Raw genomic sequence first — 20,868 nt, 5'->3', positions numbered from 1 at the left:
GTTCTCATCAAACGTTATTTTTACTTGAATGAATGACAGACACACTACAGTTATTCAGATTTGGGTTTTCTCAGGCAATGTTGCAAAAAAAAAGTGAGCCTGCCGTTTCGAGGAAAACAACGGAGCACTGCTGCCATGGCTGCCAATGACAAAAGTTGAGCTTTCAAGCAAAAACCAGAATTTTAGAAAACCTTATTCTGCCACCATGAGCTCGACTGCTTCCAGATACCTCTGTGAGGGATGGGTGGTGTCATTAACGGATGCAATTTTGTTGACTCTGTAGTGAAATGTGTCAGTATCTAGAAGATATATATAACTCAGCGAACCAATATTTTCCAAATGATAAATGCACAATATTGCAAAAGGGTGAAAGATGGGGGAAAGATTCATCCTAAATGCAAGATGGCGGGGCACCTGCGTGGCTCAGTCAGTTGAGTGTCTGACTTCGGCTCAGGTCATGATCTCGCGGTCACAGGTTTGAGCCCTGCATCTGGACTCTTTGCTGTCAGCACAGAGCCCACTTTGGATCTTCTGTCGACCTCTTTCTCTGCCCTTCCCCCGCTCACATTCGTTCTCTCTCCCAAAAATAAACAATTTAAAAAAATAAATAAATGCAAGATGGATCACAGATTTTAATGCAACAAAATAGGAGAAGTTCAGATTCCATATTCCTATTAATATGGATTTGACTTCAGATTCCCTATTGCTATTAATCTTAAGGAAGGAAGCCACTACTTACCTAGTTTTTAGTGTAGTATCAACAATATCTATAATTATCTAAAAAGACTATTAAAATACTTTCTTTTTCAACTACATATCTGTGAGACCTGATTTTTTCCACATACTTACACCAAAACAACACACACTATAGAACAGATATGTGACTCAAACTGTTTTTGATTAAGCCAGACCTTAAAGAGATTTGTAGACATGTGAAACAATACTATTCTTTTCACTAATTTATTTTTGTTTTGGAAAATATAATTATTTTTCACAAACATGTTAGTTAACATGTAATAGGTTTATTGTCACTTTTTTTTAAACTTTGTTATTTTGAAAGAGAGCTTGAGCAAAGGAGAGGTACACAGAGTGGGAGAGAGAGAATCCCAATTAGGCTCCTTACTGTCAGCACAGAGCCCAACGTGGGGCTCAATCCCAGGACTGTGACATTATAACTTGAGCCAAAATCAAGAGTTAGATGCTTAACCAACTGAGCCACCCAGGCGCCCCGGTTTATTGCTATTTTTAAGTGAATTAGTATTTTAAACATTTCTCAATTTTTTTTTACCGTTTATTTATTTTTGAGAGACAGAGAGAGAGCATGAGTGAGTGTGGGGCAGACAGAGAGGGAGATACAGAATCCCAAACAGGCTCTAGGCCCTGAGCTGTCAGCACAGAGCCTGATGCGGGACCTGAACCCACGAACGGTGAGATCATGACCCGAGCTGAAGTCAGATGCTTAATCGACTGAGCCACCCAGGTGCCCCTAAACATTTCTCAATTTTTAATACAGTGAATATTGACAGATATACTTCACAAGAACAAAGTTGTTTGAGATTCTCAAAAATTTTTAGGCGTATAAAGGAAGTCTTGAGACCAAAAGGTTTGATAATTGCTCCTCTGATGCAACTGACACTAACCCACAACTACACTTTCAGGCTAATAATAAATCTTCATCCAAAGATAATTAGTGACCCCAGTCTGGTACATTTGGTAGGTATACACTTAATGACACTGACTTTAAATCTCATTACTTTCAATCATAACTCATCCAGCTAGCAAAATCATGTTTTCTGTTCTCAGGAGACCATGGTGATGGATTAGAGAAGGCTATGGTCAAGATAATAGAGGGCATGACAACACTACATCCTAGTTGGAAACAGAACTTCTTCATCCACAGACCAATCCTCCTAGTCGGACACAGTACTCTTTTTCCTCATGAGTTCTTTTTCCTTCATTTTTTTTTCTCCCCCAGAAAGATAACATTTTTTAAATTAATTAGCTGACACATTTCCAGTAACATTTTCCCTTGTATTTTCTGGCTTTATACTCTTTAATTGACTACTTATATGACAGTATTTTGGATTATTTTTTAGACATTAAGAAATTATGTTTTATTTCCTCCCTGTTCTCAAGTGTACTTTATCAGATATTAATATAGCCACTCTCACTTTCTATTGATCAGTGTTTGAATCATACCTGTTTTCTATCCTTTTACCTTTATTTCTACAGCTGTGCTGAGATACAATTTTCATGACATACAATTCACTTATTTGAAGTGTAAATTCAATGATAATTTTTAGATTCACAGATACCGCAACTGTCGCCACAGTCAATGTTAGGACATTTCATCATATCAAAAAGAAACCAGGTACTCTTTAAATATCACCCAGCTGCCCTCCATCCATGCTCCAGCCCTCAACAAGTACTACTATACTTTTTCTAACAGGTTTCCCTATTCTGGACATTCTGTATGAATGGAATCATCTAGTATGGGGTCTTTTGTAAATGGCTCCTACTTAGCATACATTATGCTAAGGTCATTCATTCATGCTGCAGCATGTATCAGTACTGAATTTCCTTTTATTGGCAAGTAGTATTCCATTGTATGAATATGCCACATTTTGATTATTCATTTGACAGCTGACAGACCTCTGGATTACTTCCACCTTTTGGCTATTATGAATAATGCTATCAATGTTTGCTTGTAAGTTTTTGTCTGAACATGTTTTCATTTCTCTTGGGTGTATCCAGAAGTGGAACTGTTGGGTCAGATGGTAGCTCTATATTTAACTGTTTGAGCAACTGCCAGACCGTGTTCCACATTGTCTGCACCATTTCACAAGCCCAGCAGTGCATGAGGATTTCAATTTCTCCACATCCTCGCCAACACTTAATTATCTGACTGTCTGACTGTCTGACTCTGGCCGTCCTGGCCCAAGTGAAGTAGCACCTCAGGTGGTTCTGATTTGCACTCTGCTAATGACGTCTCATGTGGAGCCTCTTTTCGTGTGCTTATTGGCCGTTTCCCTTGGAACAATGTCTATTCAAGTCCTTTGCCATTTAAAAATTGAATTATTTGCCTTTTTATTGTTAAGTTATAATACTTCTTTATATATTCTGGATAGTACACCTTTAGAAGATACAGGAGTTGCTAATATTTTCTCCCATTCTGGGGGGCTCTCTTTTCACTTTCTTATAGACAGTGGTCGTTGAGCCTAACAGATTTTATGTTTGGTAAAGTGCAGTGTTATCTATCTTTTGTTATTTGTGCTTTTTTGGTGTCATGTTTAAAAACACTGCTCCCAGATTCAAAGTCATTAAGTTTTAAATCTGTTTTCTTCTAGAGTTTTATAGTTTTAGCTCCATATTTAGGTCTTTAATCCATTTTGAGTTCATTTCTGTATATGGTACCGGACAGAGGTCACATGAGCCCTTTAAAAGCCTATTATTTATTTACATTATTTTAGGTTAGTAACAGTTTATCACAACTAAGGATAAGGAAATGAAAAGAGGATGTAAAACATACTAAGTTTCTGAAATGAGTCATGAACCATTTTTCTTCAAAATGTTTCTTCTTTTTCTTCAAAAATATGACTTAGTAAGATTTACAACATGCAAATTAAAAAATAAAAATGTTAAAATGCACTATATGCTAACTAACTTGGACGTATATTAAAAAATAAATAAAATTAAAAGAAAAGATTTACAATATGCTTTGGCTACTCTATTATTTGCAAATATATAAATATATTAAATGAATCCTGATTTTGAAGGCATGTTGAAGACAATACAAGACAAGGAGGCCCTTATCATTCAGGATCCTGTGAGTCTTCTTTAGCATATGAAAGTCCCCTTGGTAACTTCTCCTAATCTTTACTTCCCCCAACTCCCAAGTAGTATATATATAATCAGTCACCCCTCACAATCCCAGTGCAGCTCTTTAGCCCACAGGTCCTGTCCCCGTGCTTTAATAAAACCACCTTTTTGCACCAAAGATGTCTCAAGAATTCTTTCTTGGCCATTGGCTCCGAACTCTAACATTTCCACATCACTCAGAAACAACATCATCATCACCATCATCACCACCACCACACACACACACACACACACACGCACGCACGCACACACAAATGGGTCAAGATAACTACCCTGAATAGGCTCCATAAACAGACATTTTGTAAAAGAGCAAAATGTTATGCAAATCTATAAACTAGAAATGAATATTCTTATTACATTTGGCATATGTGCCATGGTTTCAAAAAATATCAAATCCCAGGGTACACAGGAGGGTACTCACAGGAGAGAGTTTCTGGATAAGGTCATGGGCAACATGGACAAGGTTTTTGTCTTCATGGAGACATTTCTGAAATTTTCTGCTTTCCTCATCTTCTAGAAGATCAAAATCAATGGCAGCATCCAGTAAGGCCTGAATTAACCCCTTCCAGGACTTTAGGGCTGGAACCTGTGGGGCAACTGCAGCACTAATGCCTGTTCCGATCACCAGCACGAGCTCCCGGGGCTTCTTAGTTTTTAAGCTTGGAAGCAGCTTCCTGAAAAAGTCAACCAAATGAAGAGGATTGGAACATCCAACAGATAAGAGGAGGCACACGGAAGGACTGTTGAAAATCACGGTTTTCAGCTATCACTTTCATAATTGCAAAGAGGATAAAGTACCAGTTTCTGATACCTCTCCTAAGTATCTTTTTTTTAATGTTTGTTTATTTATTTTGAGAGAGAGCGAGCGCACATGTGCGTGCATGAGTGGGGGGGGAGGGGCAGAGAAAGAGGGAGTGAGAGAATCCCAAGCAGGCTCCATGCTGTCAGCACAGAGCTCGACGTGAGGCTCGATCTCAAGAACCGTGAGATCTTGACCCGAGTCAAAGTCAAGACACCTAACCAGCTGAGCCAGGTAGGTGCCCCATCCTCTCCTGAGTATCTTAAGCAAAAAGACCAGAATTTTGTGCCAAGACTTGCTGAAAAACCTATTTCAGGAATCTTAAAAGGCACTCTTAAAATCAATTTTCTCCCTCATAGTTCTCTCAACCTAAAAAAACCCACCAACAGTAGGAAAAGATCTGATCACATTACAGCCCAGCTGAGTTTTACTAATTTATATTTTAAACCAACACTGAATTTCAAAAAACATGGACACCAGACAGAAAAGAAATCCATACAAATTAAATTCCCACTGTTGGCAAATATAAAAGAAGAGATGAAAGAAAGCCAAATTTAAGCTCAGATTTCATACACACTATCAAGATAAAATTGAGAATGAGACAGTCAAATATGGGAACAAATTCCACTTCGGTTTTGTTCTAGATTATCTTGAGGCAAAAAAAAAAAAAAAAGAAAGGAAGGAAGGAAGAAAAAAAGTAGTTAAGAGAACTGTGAAACACAGGACCTTCACATTACCTAAATAAACAAAGAAAAAACTATTCAACAGATACGACAAGAAGAGAAAACATTCCTTTCTTATCATGAGAAGCACCACAGAGTTCTGTTTTGAAGAGATAGCAGGGGCACAAGTTTTTGTGTTTTGGCCCCCCCCCCCTTCAATCTGGAAACTACATTAAAATGTGTTTGAAATATGTTTATTCACTTTAATTTTTGCTAATGGTAGGTGTTTTCCAAGAAATTGCCTTTCTCAATCTTTTGTCAAAATAATAAAATAGAAAAAGGATTCGCATTTTGGCATAACGTAAGAAACAGCCTTGGTAAACCTGTTTTGGGAAACCAAACTTTAGAACTGCCTTCCCTATCCCCAACTCCTGCATTCAGTCATTCAACAAATATGAAAAACTTACAAAGTACTAGGACATAAGGGTAGGCACTGATGATGTTCCTATGAATAAAATCAAGTCCCCAATCTCAAAAGTTTAGTCTATGGGAAAAGACTTGACAATAGATATCAGAAACTGATGATGAAAAATAAGTTTCAGTTCAAGGGAATTAAGATATTGAAACATAAAAAAATACATACAGAAAATTTCTAGAAGGGTTCACAAGAACTGTCAATAGTGATTAGCTCTGGGGATTGGGGAGAACAATGATTTTTACTTCTCACTTGATTGTGCTGTATTACTTGAATTTTTTACCTCATCCATTATAGGTCTGAGGTGTAATTTTGCCTCACTTTTCGTTTCTGATTCTTCCTAAAACCACTAAGTAATTATAAAGTAATTTTTTTAGAAGGCATAAGTTCATAAAAAACAGAATAGGAAAAGATGACAGCAGAAAACACAGGCCCACAAAATTTTAGAAGTTGTAAGGTAAGAGCTGATTCCCTCGACAGAACCTTGGGAATGTTCAAATAAGTCTGAAGGTAGAGGGGCAGGTGGGGCCAAGATAAGAGAAGTCACTGCAAGGCTGTCTTAGAAGCAGTTAGAATTCTAAGACTGGAGGCTTGCTCTCCAGAGGGGTTGAGTATTTGAGAACACTGTGCACAGCTTGGGGAAGGAGATTAAGTAAAAGTCAGCATATGAAATGCAAGACTCTCCTTTGCCCCCTTCTCCCAGAGGAAGACTCTCAGACACTGGCAGTGAACCTTATACCTGCACGCTATTCCCCATCCACTCATCTTCTTTTGGGGATAATAGCCAGCATGAGAGAAAAGACCCACAGGTTCTGACAGGCGGCGATTCCTCAGCTCCAGAACCATGCTTGACACCCCCAATGAAGCACGAGAGACCAAGTCCTTTACACACACACAGATTCTCCAACTGGCTCTTTAGTGTCTTCTCTTAAATATGAGCAGACAAAGAAAGGTCACCTTACATTTGAACAAAGCCCCCAATGTGAGAGTTACATCTAAACAAACTAGTACCTAGAAAGAAACCTGCAGGAAACAAGGGACAATACCAGAGAAAGAAGAAAAACTGAAAACAGTTATCTCCATAAATTAAAAAAAAAAAAAAAAAAAAAGGCATCTATGAAACATGAACATTAGAACGCTGTATGGGGCACCTGGGTGGCTCGGTCGGTTAAGTGTCGGACTTCTGGTCAGGTCACGATCTCACGGTTGTGGGTTCGAGGCCCGCATTGGGCTGTGCTGACAGCTCAGAGCCTGGAGCCTGCTTCAGATTCTGTGTCTCCCTCTCTCCCCCCCCCCCCCCCCCCAGAACTAGCTCGCGTTCTGTCTCACTCTGTCTCTCAAAAATAAACATCAAACAAACAAACAAACAAAGAATGCTATAAAAGGGGTGGGCATGGGGAACCTGGGCAGCTGGCTCAGTTAAGCATCGGACTACTGATTTTGGCTCAGGTCATGATCTTGCAGTTCTTAAGTTCAAGCCCTGCATCTGGCTCTGCGCTGACAGTGCAGAGCCTGCTTGGGATTCTTTCTCTCTCCCTGCCCTTCCTCTGCTCTTTCTCTCTCAAAATAAATAAATAAACTTAAGAAAAAAAGGAGGGGGGTGAGCAAACAAAAAGATTTCTTGGAAATTAAAAATATAACAAATAAAAAATTTGTAAGGTTGGAAGAAAACAAAATTACTTGAGACAGCAGAATGATAAAAACAAAAGCAATAGAAAAATATAAAAAAACTAGAGTCCTACTCCAGAAGGTCCAATATCTGAATACCAAGAGTTCTACAAAGACACAATACAGAAAAAACTGTAAAGGAAATTATCAAATAAGAAAAAAAATTTTCAAAAATGAATTATCAGTAGACAGCTCTGAAGAGCCACCTGATGTCTAGACTCATATGAAGGTACATCACCATGAAATTTCAGGTTGCTGAGAATAAAATAACTATCCTTACAAGCTTCTAATGAGAAAAGAAGAGGCCACATGACACAAATGACTGGGAATCAGCACAGAGTCCCTATTTTGGCAGAAGACTTAGCTGCTAGCAGAGAATGAGCAGTAACTTCAGAACTCTAAGGAAAATGACTTCCTCCCTAAAATTCTACACTCAGCCAAATCATCAAATCAATGTACAAATATGATAAAGACATTTGCAAACGTCTCCAAAAACCCTTCTCATGTGAATCCTTACTAAGGAAGCTAATGAAAATAGTTTTCAGCAAAATGAAGGACTACACCAAAAAGGTGACATGGTATCTACGAAAGAGAGGCTCCAATACAGGAGAGATGTAAGAGGAATCCTTGAGGTCATGGGGAAGGAAAATGGCAAATATCAGCCATTTTCAGCAGGCCTGGAGAACTATCCTCAGCAGAATATGGTCCAAAAGGAAAACCCCACGAAACAATTTAAACTAGTAAATTACTGACGAGTGCCAGCATATCTAAGAGATTTACTCTTCTGTCACAGAGTTTGAAGACAAATTGATAGGTACGTAGAAAACAAAGCAAACAAAAAAAAAAAAAATGAGAGAGACAATCTTTAATAACTTGGAGGAAAAAATGGACAAAAAAGTGTAATTTCAAAACACGATTAGGCTCACCTATGAACTATTTATACAGTCATGTAATGTAACTATTAAAAACTGACTTAGCCAAAAATTATGATATAAAACACACTGGGGAGGGGGGCAACATGTGAGGAGAGGCTCCAGAAGAGCAAGCCTAATCCTCATCTTTCTTAACTGGAAATAGATAAAACCAAAACACTAAAAACCAGCAGTACATACAAAGTATTTAAAACTATGAATGGAAGTATTAAAGAAATCAATTAAAAGGCTGCAGGTGATTATCTCTATAGAGGGACAAGGCATTATAAGCTTTCAGGTATTGACTTTTAAAATTATGTACATTTATGACCTGGATAAAAATAAAAATTGAATCCAAAATAAAAATAATTTAATTTTTATATGAAGACCAATATTAATTTCTGAAAACAACTGGGATGTGGGGCAAGTCTGTTTGGTAATTAACTGTGTTCCTCAGATTCCCCTCCCTTGTTTACCTGGGCTTTTTGGTGGGGGGTGCGCCATCACTGAAGAATCCAAGAATCTTGTCTATATCAGAGGCCTGGCTCCCTGTAGAAGCCATCCAGTTTCTAAAATAGATTAAACACCACAGACCACAATTAGATCTGTAATATATACCATTCAAAATAGCATATACATTAAACAGTTTTAATGAGCTGTATACCCTAAAGGTGCTCTAGAGATATCCCCTGCTCAAGAGAAATCCACTAATTAATGAGCATCCCAAACTTCAGGAACTCAATTCATCTTGAAATTATGACTGGTGCTCCATACTGTCATCTTGTTTCTGTTCCTGAAGGCTCCCCTGCAACCCTTCCCACCACCCTGCAAAAACAAAACAAAAACCTGTGTCAATTCATGTCAATTGCTGGCCATCACTTTGTGGAGCCTAAGAAATACCTGTTATTCTCCCATGAGATAGGCTTGGGAAGATTTAGGGGATTAAAAACTACACATGGATAAGTGTGCTAATAGCCCCCAATTATCTACTTACTACTATCAGCTAAAGAAATCACTGGGTCAAGAATAGAACAATCAACACTAATTTGCTGATTGTTAGACATTCCTTGTTGCTGAACAAGTGTGTCCTGGCAGGCAGTGAGGCATGTCTCCCGAGCTCAACAGTGTGGACTCTGAGACAGTGTGATAAATGGGAAAGGTATGGATTATCAAGCAAAGATGCATGAGAAATGACAGACTGTGCTCAGGTGATGGGATAACTAGCAAAAGAGAATTGCCATGGATTAGAATGAAGATTGTAATGAGAAGTTTTAACTGCTCACAATTTTAGTAAATTTGCTAAATCGAAGGACCAGTAATTCTAAAACAGCAGTATTTTAAATAGTGTGTACACACACCCAACAAAAGACAATACACATTACCAGAGTTTTGGGTGCTTTATTATTGCTTCATTATCGATATTTAGAATTAACTGAATCAATACAAATTATCTCAAGGTTATTATTTTATTAGAAAGCTTTTTTCTTTATGGAAACATTTTTTTAAAGTTTGCTGAATTAATTTTTCTGGTAAATAGAAGGCTCAGTTCCTCACCCCATATTGCATCACATGTAATGGAATTCTCTGATATCATAATCAATAGATAGGAATCTCAAAATCATAAAGTGAGTTAGGAAGCAGACCATCTTTCTAGTCAAATCTTTGATTCTGTTGGTCAGAAAGCTGGGGTTCAGAGAAGACACACAATACTTAACTCTGTAAACTGTCTCTTAATAATCATCTGAGAGGTTTGTTAAATGTATGTTTTTAAAAGATAAAAATCTATCCAATTGACTTAAAAAAATGTATGTTCTCAAGATCCAAACCCAAATTACTGAACCAGAATCTCCAGAATCTTCAGGAAATTCTTATGATGAGGCAAATAGAAAACAACCAAATGAAATGCAATTTTTCTACAATCCAGCTATTTTGTTAAATGTAAGCATACCAGATGTCATCCTCCCTTCATTTAAATGTACAAATCGGGGCGCCTGGGTGGCGCAGTCGGTTAAGCGTCCGACTTCAGCCAGGTCACGATCTCGCGGTCCGTGAGTTCGAGCCCCGCGTCGGGCTCTGGGCTGATGGCTCAGAGCCTGGAGCCTGTTTCCGATTCTGTGTCTCCCTCTCTCTCTGCCCCTCCCCCGTTCATGCTCTGTCTCTCTCTGTCCCAAAAATAAATAAACGTTAAAAAAAAAAATAAAATAAAAAATAAATAAATGTACAAATCATTTGTAAAAATAAATAAATAAATGTACAAATCATTTGTTAGTCAACACCTTCCCAGTTTACTAAGTTAATTACCATTTAACATACTGAAATATTTCCATTAAGTTTTCATTTATGTGAAGTCATTTTCTACTCTAAAGTCTAGCCTGGGCTCTAGACTGGAGAAGTGCTTAGAGTTATTAAGTACATTATCCTATTTTAGGGATGAGAAACACTGAAGGACAGAAAGGCTGGGTGCCATAATTCAAACCAAGGCAGTCTGCCTTCCAAGTTCATTCTCTGAACCACTCTATTACAACCTAAAAGTGTCCTCCAAGTTTTAGCAACTCACTTTTTTTTTTTTTTTTTAAGTAGGCTTTATGCCCAGGGGAGAGCCCAATGTGGAACTTGAACTCATGACCCTGAGATCAAGACCTGAGCCGAGATCAAGAGTCTGATGCTTAATGGACTGAGCCACCCAGATGCCCCTGTTTGTTTTTAATTTGCACACCAAAACTATCAAAAAAGGAGAGCCCACATTCCAGACAGATTTACACAAAATAATTCTGGGTAATGCTTGATAGCTGCTATATGACCAGGCACTCTGCTGATATAATCATGGCACTCACCTAAATTCCGAAGCTGAATGAAACAGCTTTTTCTGGTGACAGATGCCATTTGTTATGTACCCCCTACCACCACTAATCTACATAGACTGGTCGTGTCATTTTCTCCTGGAAAATATGCTAGGCCACTTTCCCTGGATTCTAACAGATGGTAAATTCTTGGTGTCTACACCTGAATACTAAGCTTTCTTTTTTTCTTTACAAAATCAACTATTCTTTTGTTTGTTTAAAAACATTTTTTTAACGTTTATTTATTATTTTTGAGAGACAAGAACATGAGCAGGGAAGGGGCAGATAGAGGGAGACACAGAATCCAAAGCAGGCTCCAGGCTCTGAGCTGTCAGCACAGAGCCCAGTGTGGGGCTCAGACCCACGAGCCATTAGATCATGATCTGAGCTGAAGTCGAACGGTTAACCAACTGAGCCACTCAGGTGCCCCAGAGTCAACTATTCTTAAGGTCCATTCTATCTACATAATTTAAGAGAACTGAATATGGCCAACGGGTCCTAAGAATTGTTACTGCAATGTTTTGGGTCCTCTTATTTAGGAACTAAATGAGAAGAAATTCAATATGGCCACATTAGATGTAATCATATACACATCCTGTTTTCTAACAGGATAACATCTTTCCTTCAGGCAAAAGGATGCCTCATACAATCTCACATATACACTCTAGTGGCATTGGAGCATAAACCGTATCCTATTTCTTCTAGAGTACTGTTTCAGTAAAAAAAACAAACAAACCCATTTTAATGTTTACCCTAAACAACATGCAGTTACCCATAAAGAGCTTTCACAATGATTACGAAAATCTTACAAGGAATTCTTTTTTTTTTTTAATGTTTGTTTATTTTTGAGAGCGAGAGAGAAACAGAGAGAGCAAGTGGGGGAGGGTCAGAGACAGAAGGAGACACAGAATCCCAAGGAGGCTCCAGGCTCTGAGCTGTCAGCACAGAGCCTGACCTGGGGCTCGAACTCAAAACTGTGAGATCATGACCTGAGCTGAAGTCACAAGCTTAATGGACTGAGCCACCCAGGAGCCCCGACAAGGAGTTCTTAACATGCATCAACTAGTTCACACACTTATTTATGTGATCACTGAGTTTTCATTTTAGGGGGACTTGCTATGTACAACAGAGGGGGGGGAAAAGCTTTTCTGCCACAAGAAGACAAAGGCAATCAGCTGTGGCAGTGTCTTTGTTACTATAATTACTGCTAAAGCCACTGAAAAATCCTTCAAGGCCAAGAGAGTTCAGCAAAATAAAAGTCAGATATTTGGTAAATGCTGAGGAAAGTAACAGCAACCTCATTAACAATTTTTTAAGGCCTAAGTCTTCATATAGAACACATACACTTTGAAACCCATCAGCTTGGCAAGAAATAGAATGCTTCTATCTCGTGAATGAAAGGGAAAAATCAAGGCGAGCATCCTTGGAAAAATCCATTAAGGAACATAGAAAAAGGACAAGTGGAAAGGGGGCTGAAATTAACTTCATATAAACTAGAGGACTTGTAGATTTGAAAACAGTGAAAAATCGCAGTAGCACTTGCTCTTGGTGCTACAATGACAGCAAAATCTAGTTCCCTGAAGAATGAGAGTGAGGTCTCCCAGCCTGCTTTCTTCACGCTGACCTCGTGGTCTCTCCCCAGGCTTCCAGTGTGTAATCTTCAGCTCAAACAACTGACAGGCCAAAAGGAACTCAGGATAATACATTTTGGTATATGGGCAGACAGAACAAATCAAAAGGAGAGAAAAATTCTAATGATGGCATTTTTGCCTGGAAATAAAAAAATCTACAAATGACTAGCTTGAGGAAGTGGTACATCTCTTGCCTTAAAAGACCAGCTCTGGGGTGCCAGGATGGCTCAGTGGGTTAAGCATCCAATTTAGGTCATGATCTCACAGTTCGTGAGTTTGAGTCCTGCATCAGGCTCGGTACTGACAGCTCAGAGCCTGGGGCCTTCTTCAGGTTCTGTGTCTCCCTCTCTCTCTGCCCCTCACCCACTCACTCGCTCTCAAAAATAAACAAAATTTTAAAAACTTAAAAAAAATAAAAGACCAGCTGTAATTACAGTAAGCTCTCCCCCATTCTATTAAATATATAAAACCTTGACTAGAATAAAGACTGGCTTATTTCTCTAGCATAAACACAGAAAAGGGTTTAACTTCAGTTTTTAAGAGAAAAAGATAGTCACCCTCTGACTTGGAAGAAACCAAATCCTTCTAGTTGTGGCTTTTGGACTAATTCCAACACATCTGGTTTTCAGTAACTATGGGGGAGGAATGAAGGAAAAGATATCCAGTATAAAGTACTACAAAAGTAATACAAAAGCAACAAGCTTATTGCCAATTAACAAATTAATTTTACTAAAGTAGTTGATAAATTCAGTTCTATAACATAGATTGCACCCCTTCCTATCAATGTGTAAAACAAACTTTCCATTTCTTCCTAATAACACAGAGAGGTGAAACTGATATATAAGAACTATATGTGAGGACTGGATTCCTCTGTGTACCCCCCAGTCTTGAAGTGTTTCTTCTACCTCTGGTTAACTTAGTTTGCTTACTTCTGTATCTAAATTGTATGTGCCTGATATCCTCTATCTTCTGTCACATAAGATCTGTCACACTTATTTCCTGAAAATATGCTGTAATGTAGTCACTGATAAAATGCCAGACTGACACTACTTACTGTTGGTATTTTACCAAGCAATGACCCATATATGAGCAATATGAGAACGACCTCATCAGAGGTAGGGTTTCTGAAAAACTTTAAGGAATTGAGAGGTTTACCCCAAATTCTATGGTCTTTTTATTCAAGTCCTAAAATCAACCACATTGGTATTCCAGGCTCAAGAGCTCAGATGTTATTTGTTTCAGTTATTTTCAATTATAAAACCAAAGTAACACATCACATATATATAAGGAATAAAATTGTTCTTTTTCAATTTTTGAAAAAATTTTATTTTAGAGAGAGCCAGCATGAGTGGTGAGAGCGGCAATGAGAAAGAGAGGGGATCTTAAGCAGCCTCCACACTCAGCATGGAGCCTGATGTGGGGGATCAATCCCACAACCCTGGGATCATGAATGACCTAAGCCAAAATCAAGAGTTGAATGCTCAACTGAGCCACCCAGGTGCCCCCAAAATTGTTTTAAGAAGGAATAGTAAGACACCCAAATTCAAATTTCATTTGAATTAGAAGTTGGTGACTAAAGTTGATGATTTTATCATGCAAAAAATAACTTCCTTCTTTGTCACTGCTTTCTCTCCTGTGAAGCTTCTGAGAAGGTATATCCTGAAAACAAGAACACGTGTTGCTAAGAAAGGAGACTTTTTAAAAAATTTTACTTTTGAGAGAGAGACACACAGAGGGCAAGCAGGGGAGGGGCAGAGAGAGAGGGAGACACAGAATCCGAAGCAGGCTCCAGGCTCTGAGCTGTCAGCACAGAGCTCCACGCTGGGCTCAAACTCTTGAACTGTGAGATCATGACCTGAGCTGAAGTCAGATGCTTAACCGACTGAGCCACCCAGGCGCCCTGGAAGGAGACATTTTAATAAAATATTTTCCACGTATCAAATAGTACAATCATACAATTTCATCACAAATGACACAGGCTATTCAAAGAAAATGAGATTAAGTAAATCTTTAAGGGCAAGGTTTTATGTTCTATGGAGTCCTTGAAAACTAAGTTTCTCCTCTGAAGACAGTGTGGAGAAACCCTCAAGGGCTTACTGTTCTTGCCAAAAGAGCACACATGATACTGCTGCATACAAATGTAGATTCATCCCAGTTTGGGCGACCCCAGAAGATATTCTCATTACAGAGTGTTGCTTTTTGAGTTAATTTGACAAGTCTTAAAGGGAAGACTTTTCTGTCATAATAAAAATAAAAACGTTTACTAAGATTATGCCACCTAATTTCCACCCCCTGCTGCTTTTTACTTTCTTGAGGATTTCTGACTCAAACAGTACTGAGTTTGACGATTAAAAAAAAAAGTTCTATTTTGACAACATGAAGTTTGGCAAATGCAGTCGGTTAAGCATCCGACTCTTGATTTTGGCTCAGGTCATGATCTCACGGTTTGTGAGATGGAGTCCCACACTGGGTTCTGTGCTGAGCGCAGAGCCTGCTTGAGATTCTCTGTCTCTGCCCATGCTCACTCTAAAATAAAAAAAACAAAAATAAAAAACAATTTTGCTCCTTACACGTGATATGCTACTTTGGTTTTATAATTGAAAATAACTGATATAAACAATAGGGAGCCGGCTTGGGATTCTCATTCCCCCTCTTTGCCCCTCCCCTGCTCAGGTTCGCTCTCTGTCCAAATAAATAAATAAATAAATAAACAAACAAACATTAAAAAAAAGCCCTAAGTCTATTGAATGTTAATAATGATAGGGGTGCCTGGGTGGCTCAGTCGGTTGAGCATCCGACTTTGGCTCAGGTCATGATCTCACAGCTCGTGAGTTCGAGCCCTGCATCAGGCTCTGTGCTGACAGCTCGGAGCCAGGAGCCTGCTTTGGATTCCGTGTCTCCCTCTCTCTCTGTCCCTGATCCACTCACATTCTGTCTCTGTCTCTGTCAAAAATAAATAAAATAAACATTAAAAAAATTTTTTTTAAAAAATAATGATTGGGGCGCCTGGGTGGCTCAGTCGGTTGAGCGTCCGACTTCGGCTCAGGTCGCGATCTCGCGGTCCGTGAGTTCGAGCCCCGCATCAGGCTCTGGGCTGATGGCTCAGAGCCTGGAGCCTGCTTCCGGTTCTGTGTCTCCCTCTCTCTCTGCCCCTCCCCCGTTCATGCTCTGTCTCTCTCTGTCTCAAAAATAAATAAACGTTAAAAAAAAATCTTTAAAAAATAAAAAATAATGATTAAGTGAATTCACATCAACACTAGGTGAAACACCTCAGAGGTCCCCACATTGTGGGTTTGTAATCCAAATTCCATTAAACAGCAAAAACAAGGTCAGAAAATAAGATACAAAGTAGATTTGTTTTACAATTACTCTTAGAGTTAACTAAAAGGAAAAGAAAATGTTCTTCAACATTAAGATAAAAAAAATTACTGAGGTTCAACTTATTCATTACTTTCAAGTTCATGTTCAAGTGCACAGTTAACTTTAACAGATATAGCAGATAAAAAATAATTGAATAGGGGCACCTAAGTGGCTCAGTCGGTTAAGTGTCAGACTCTTGATTTTGGCTCAGGTCATGATCTCGCGGTTTGTGAGGATCTGTAAGTTTGAGCCTGGTGTTTGGATCTGTGCTGACAATTTGGAGCCTGGTTGTGATTCTCTATCTCCTTCTCTCTGCCCCTCCTCTGTGCTCGCTCTCTCTCTCAAAAATCAATAAATAAACATAAGAAAAATTTGATTAGACACCTATCTTAGGTTAATTATGTTAAAAACTCAGTTATCAGAATGCCCAAGAAAGAGTGATTTTAAGAATAAGCTCGCTTTGAGTGTATTCAATTTCTTTTAATCTTGTCATACAATAAAGCTATAATGTCTACCAAAATGCTAGGCTCTTGAACTTCCCACTTAGAATGGCAATGGATTGGTGGCTTAAAGAGATTGTGATATTTCCTTTTAACAAAAAAGACGGTAAGAATGCTAAATTCTTGGGTGATTCATATACAGTCCTATCTGGAGGAAGAAGGAAAAAAAGCCCTGCAATGTTTTCAAAAGCACTTCTAATTTGCAGTTCTATGAATGCATACCATTTTCCTTTTTTTCAGTGAGCATAAAGTACAGATGAACCTTGAACAATGGGGGGTACCCCAAACCCCTCTGCTCAGTCGAAAATTCACACATAACTTTTGACTCCCCCAAACCAATAATAGCCTACTGTTGACCATAAGCCTTACTAGTAAATGAACAGTTGGTTAACATATATTTTGTATGTTTTATGTATTATGTACTGTACTCTTATAATGAAGTAAGCTAAAGAAAATAAAATGGTAAGAAAATCACAAGGCAGAGAAAATGCATTTACAGTAGTGTCCTATATTTATCAAAAACAAATCTGCATATAATAAAACAATCTCATGTACAATTGCACCAAAAACAATAAAATATCTAGGAATAAACCTAACCAAAGAGGTGAAAGACCTGTATTCTAAAAACTCTGAAACACTGATGAAAGGAATTCAAGACAACGCAAAGAAATGGAAAGACACTCCGTGCCCATGGGTTGGAAGAACAAATATTGTTAAAATGTCTATACTACCCGGGACACGTGGGTGGCTCAATCTGCTGAGCATCTCACTTCAGCTCAGGTTATGACCTCATGGTTCATGAGTTTGAGCCCTGCATTGGGGGCCATGCTGACAGTGCTGAGCCTGCTTTGGGTCCTAGGTCTCCCTCTTTCTCTGCTCCTTCCCTTCTTGTGCTCTCTCAAAAATAAGTGAACATTAAAAAAAAAATGTCCATATTACCCAAAACAATCTACAGATTTAATGCAATCCCTTTCAATATACCAATGACATTTTTCGCAGAACTAGATCAATCCTAAAATTTGTACGCAACCACAAAGGACCATGAATAGCCAAAGCAATCTTGTATAAGAAAAACAAAACTGGAAGTATCGCAGTTCCATATTTCAAGTTATGTTACAAAGCAGAAGTAATTAAAACTGTATGGAATTGCCACAGAAATAGACACATAGATCAATGAAATAGAACAGAAAACCCAGAAAGAAACTCAATTATACAGCCACTTAATCTTCTACAAAGGAGGACTGAATACACAATGGGAGAAAGACAGTCTCTTTAACAAATGGTGTTGGAATAGCTGGACATACACATGTAAAAGAATAAAACTAGACCATTTTCTTTCACCATACACAAAAATAAAACTCAAAATGGATTAAAGACCTAAATATGAGGGGTGCCTGAGTGGCTCAGTTGGTTAAATGTTCAGCTCTTGGTTTTGGCTCAGGTCATCATCTCATGGTTCACGAGTTCAAGTCCGGAGCTGCGCTTTTTGCTAACAGCAAGGAGCCTGCTTGGGATTCTCTCTCCCTTTCTCTTTGCCCCTCCCTCGCTCTCTTTCTCTCTCTCACAATAAATAAACTTAAAAAAAAAAAAAAAAGACCTAAATGTGAGACATGAAACCATAAAAATCCTAGAAAAGAACACAGTCAGTAATTTCTCTGACACTGGCCATAGCAACATTTTTCTAGATATGTCTCTTGAGGCAAGAGAAACAAAAGCAAAAATAAACTATTAGGACTACATGAGAATAAAAAGTTTCTGCACAATGAAAGAAACAATCCACAAAACGAAAAGGCAACCTACTGAATGAGAGAAGATATTTACAAATGACATATCTGATAAAGAATTAGTATCCAAAATATATAAAGAACTGGTACAACTCAATACCCCAAAACCAAAAAACCCAATTAAAAGGGGGCAGAAGACATGAACAGACATTTTTCCCAAGACATCCAACAGACACATTAAAAATACTTAACATTACTCATCATCAGGGAAATGCAAATCAAAACTACAATGAGGTATCACCTTATACCTGGAAGAATGGCTAAAATAAACAAAACAAGAAACAGCAAGTGTTGTTAAGGATGTGGAGAAAAAGGAACCCTGTTGTACTGTTGATGGGGATGCAAATTGGTACAACCTTTGTGGAAAACAGTTGGGAAGTTCCTCAAAAAATTAAAAACAGAACTACCCTACAACCCAAGAATTGCACTACTGGGTATTTACTCAAAGAATACAAAAACACTAACTCAAAGGGATACATGCACCCCTATGTTTATTGCAGCTTTATTTACAATAGTCAAAACTATGAAACTAGCCCAAGTGTTCATCGATAGATGAATGGATAAAGAAAAAGTGATAGACACACACTGGAATATTATTCAGTCATAAAAAAAGAATGAAATTTTGCGGTTAGCAACAACATGGATAGAGCCAGAGAGTATAATGCTAAGTGAAATAAGTCAGTCAGAGAAAGATAAATACCGTATGATCTCATTCATATGTGGAATTTAAGAAACAAAACAAAGGAGCAAAGGGGGAAAAAAAAGACAAGCCAAGAAACAGACTCTTACCTATAGAAAACTAACTGATGGTTTCCAGAGGAGTGGTGGGCAGGGAGGGGATTAAAGAGTACACTTATCATGATGAAAAAAAATCTGCATATAAGGAGACCCATGCAGTTCAAACCTGTGTTGTTCAAGGGTCAACTGCAGAATGTTTTGCTTCAGAAAGTCAAAGACCCATGCTTCTGAGCATTTTCTTCAGTGATCTTACTTCAACTTCAACCTCAGGGGAAACTAGGCTAGAAACAACGAACACCAATTCACAGACAGGACTCGAATATAAAAAACAACCATGACACATTGGGAAAAGAATAGATGATAAAGAAGTTTAAGAAAGTACACAAAGATACTCTATGAAAAACAAAATTCAGAAACATGAGAAAAGATTACGGCAAGTACGGGTAGAATAACTCCAGGGATTGTCCTGGATGAACTGGTTCTTTTTAAAGCACTGTGCTTCGGAAACAAAAGACCCTGGGGGCACCTGGGTGGCCCCTTCAGTGAAGCATCTGACTTCAGCTCAGGTCATGATCTCATTCATGGGTTCAAGCCCCACACTGGGCTCTCTGCTGTCAGCACCGAGCTCTCTTCAGATCCCCTGTCCCCACCTCTCTCTGCCCCTCCCCAACTCGTGAGCGTGTGTGCACTCTCTGTCAAAAGTAAACATTAATTTTTTTTTTTAAAAAGGACACTGAATACATATACCAATGTAATACACTTGGTATGCATGGGACATAAGCTATACTCTATTAGATTGTTATTGCTGAGGACCTTATGAATGTAGTGATTTATTTAGACTGGAAACTTAAGAAAAAACAAGGAAAACTGCACAGAGTCAAAACAGAAAATTAGACCACCTAATTAAAAAAGTTAAAAGGAAGGGTGCCTGGGTGGCTCAGTCAATTAAGCATCCAACTCTTGATTTAGGCTCAGGTCACATGATCTCAAGGTTCTGGGGTTTGAGCCTATTGTTGAACTCTGTGCTGACAGCAAGGAGCCTGCTTGGGATTATCTCTCTGCCCCTCCCCATCCCCCACCTCTCCCTCTTCCCCTCTCTCTGTCCCTCGGTCTCTTGTGCGCTCTCCCAAAATAAACATTAAAAAAAATGTTAAAAGGATTTAGAGCTACTGAGTTTGAAAGAAATCAGGGAAGTAAACCAAATCTGCTCTTAAAGGGCACTTTCTCCCTAAGCCCAAACCTCAAGGCTATCACTGCCCTTCTTAAAGACAAGAACATTTGGCACCCTTGCCATCTTTGCTATAAAACAAAGCCTTCTGGCTTTTAATCTGGAAATGTATAAACTGGAATGTTAAGTTTCAGTTTCTACTAAATGCTAGGTCTTAAAAGCATGTGATCCAACATCATTTCTTATTGATAGAAAAAGATTTTTTTTGTTTAGCTGCCCTATGAAATTAACTTAAATTTTGTGTTACTTTGGAATTACCAGATTCAAGACATGAATCTAGGTATTCATCAATTACCATCTACATAACATTTGAAGGATGGAAATTCTATGCCCTCTTATTCATTTATTTTGGCTTATGAACTTTTTTGAAATTGAGGAGAAACTTGTTCCTAG

General features: G+C 38.4%; 1 protein-coding gene across 2 annotated transcripts in view; it reads right to left on the bottom strand.

Moving 5' to 3' along the window:
- The window catches only part of FAM118B (family with sequence similarity 118 member B), a 48,839-nt gene that overhangs the window by 15,552 nt on the left and 12,419 nt on the right, over positions 1-20,868 (bottom strand). For both annotated transcript variants that reach the window (XM_030331662.1, XM_030331663.1), the window contains exons 2-3: positions 8,871-8,963; positions 4,301-4,553 (exon numbers count right to left, since the gene is read on the bottom strand). In XM_030331662.1, coding sequence (XP_030187522.1) covers positions 4,301-4,553; positions 8,871-8,956 — 339 coding nt within the window. In that variant the 5' untranslated portion in view covers positions 8,957-8,963. The remainder of the gene's footprint in view (positions 1-4,300; positions 4,554-8,870; positions 8,964-20,868) is intronic.

The sequence above is a fragment of the Lynx canadensis genome, chromosome D1 (assembly GCF_007474595.2).
Source record: "Lynx canadensis isolate LIC74 chromosome D1, mLynCan4.pri.v2, whole genome shotgun sequence".
NCBI classification, from domain to species: Eukaryota; Metazoa; Chordata; class Mammalia; order Carnivora; family Felidae; genus Lynx; species Lynx canadensis.
The sequence above is the reverse complement of the archived record's forward strand: the minus strand, read 5'-3'. Positions and strand labels throughout refer to the sequence as shown.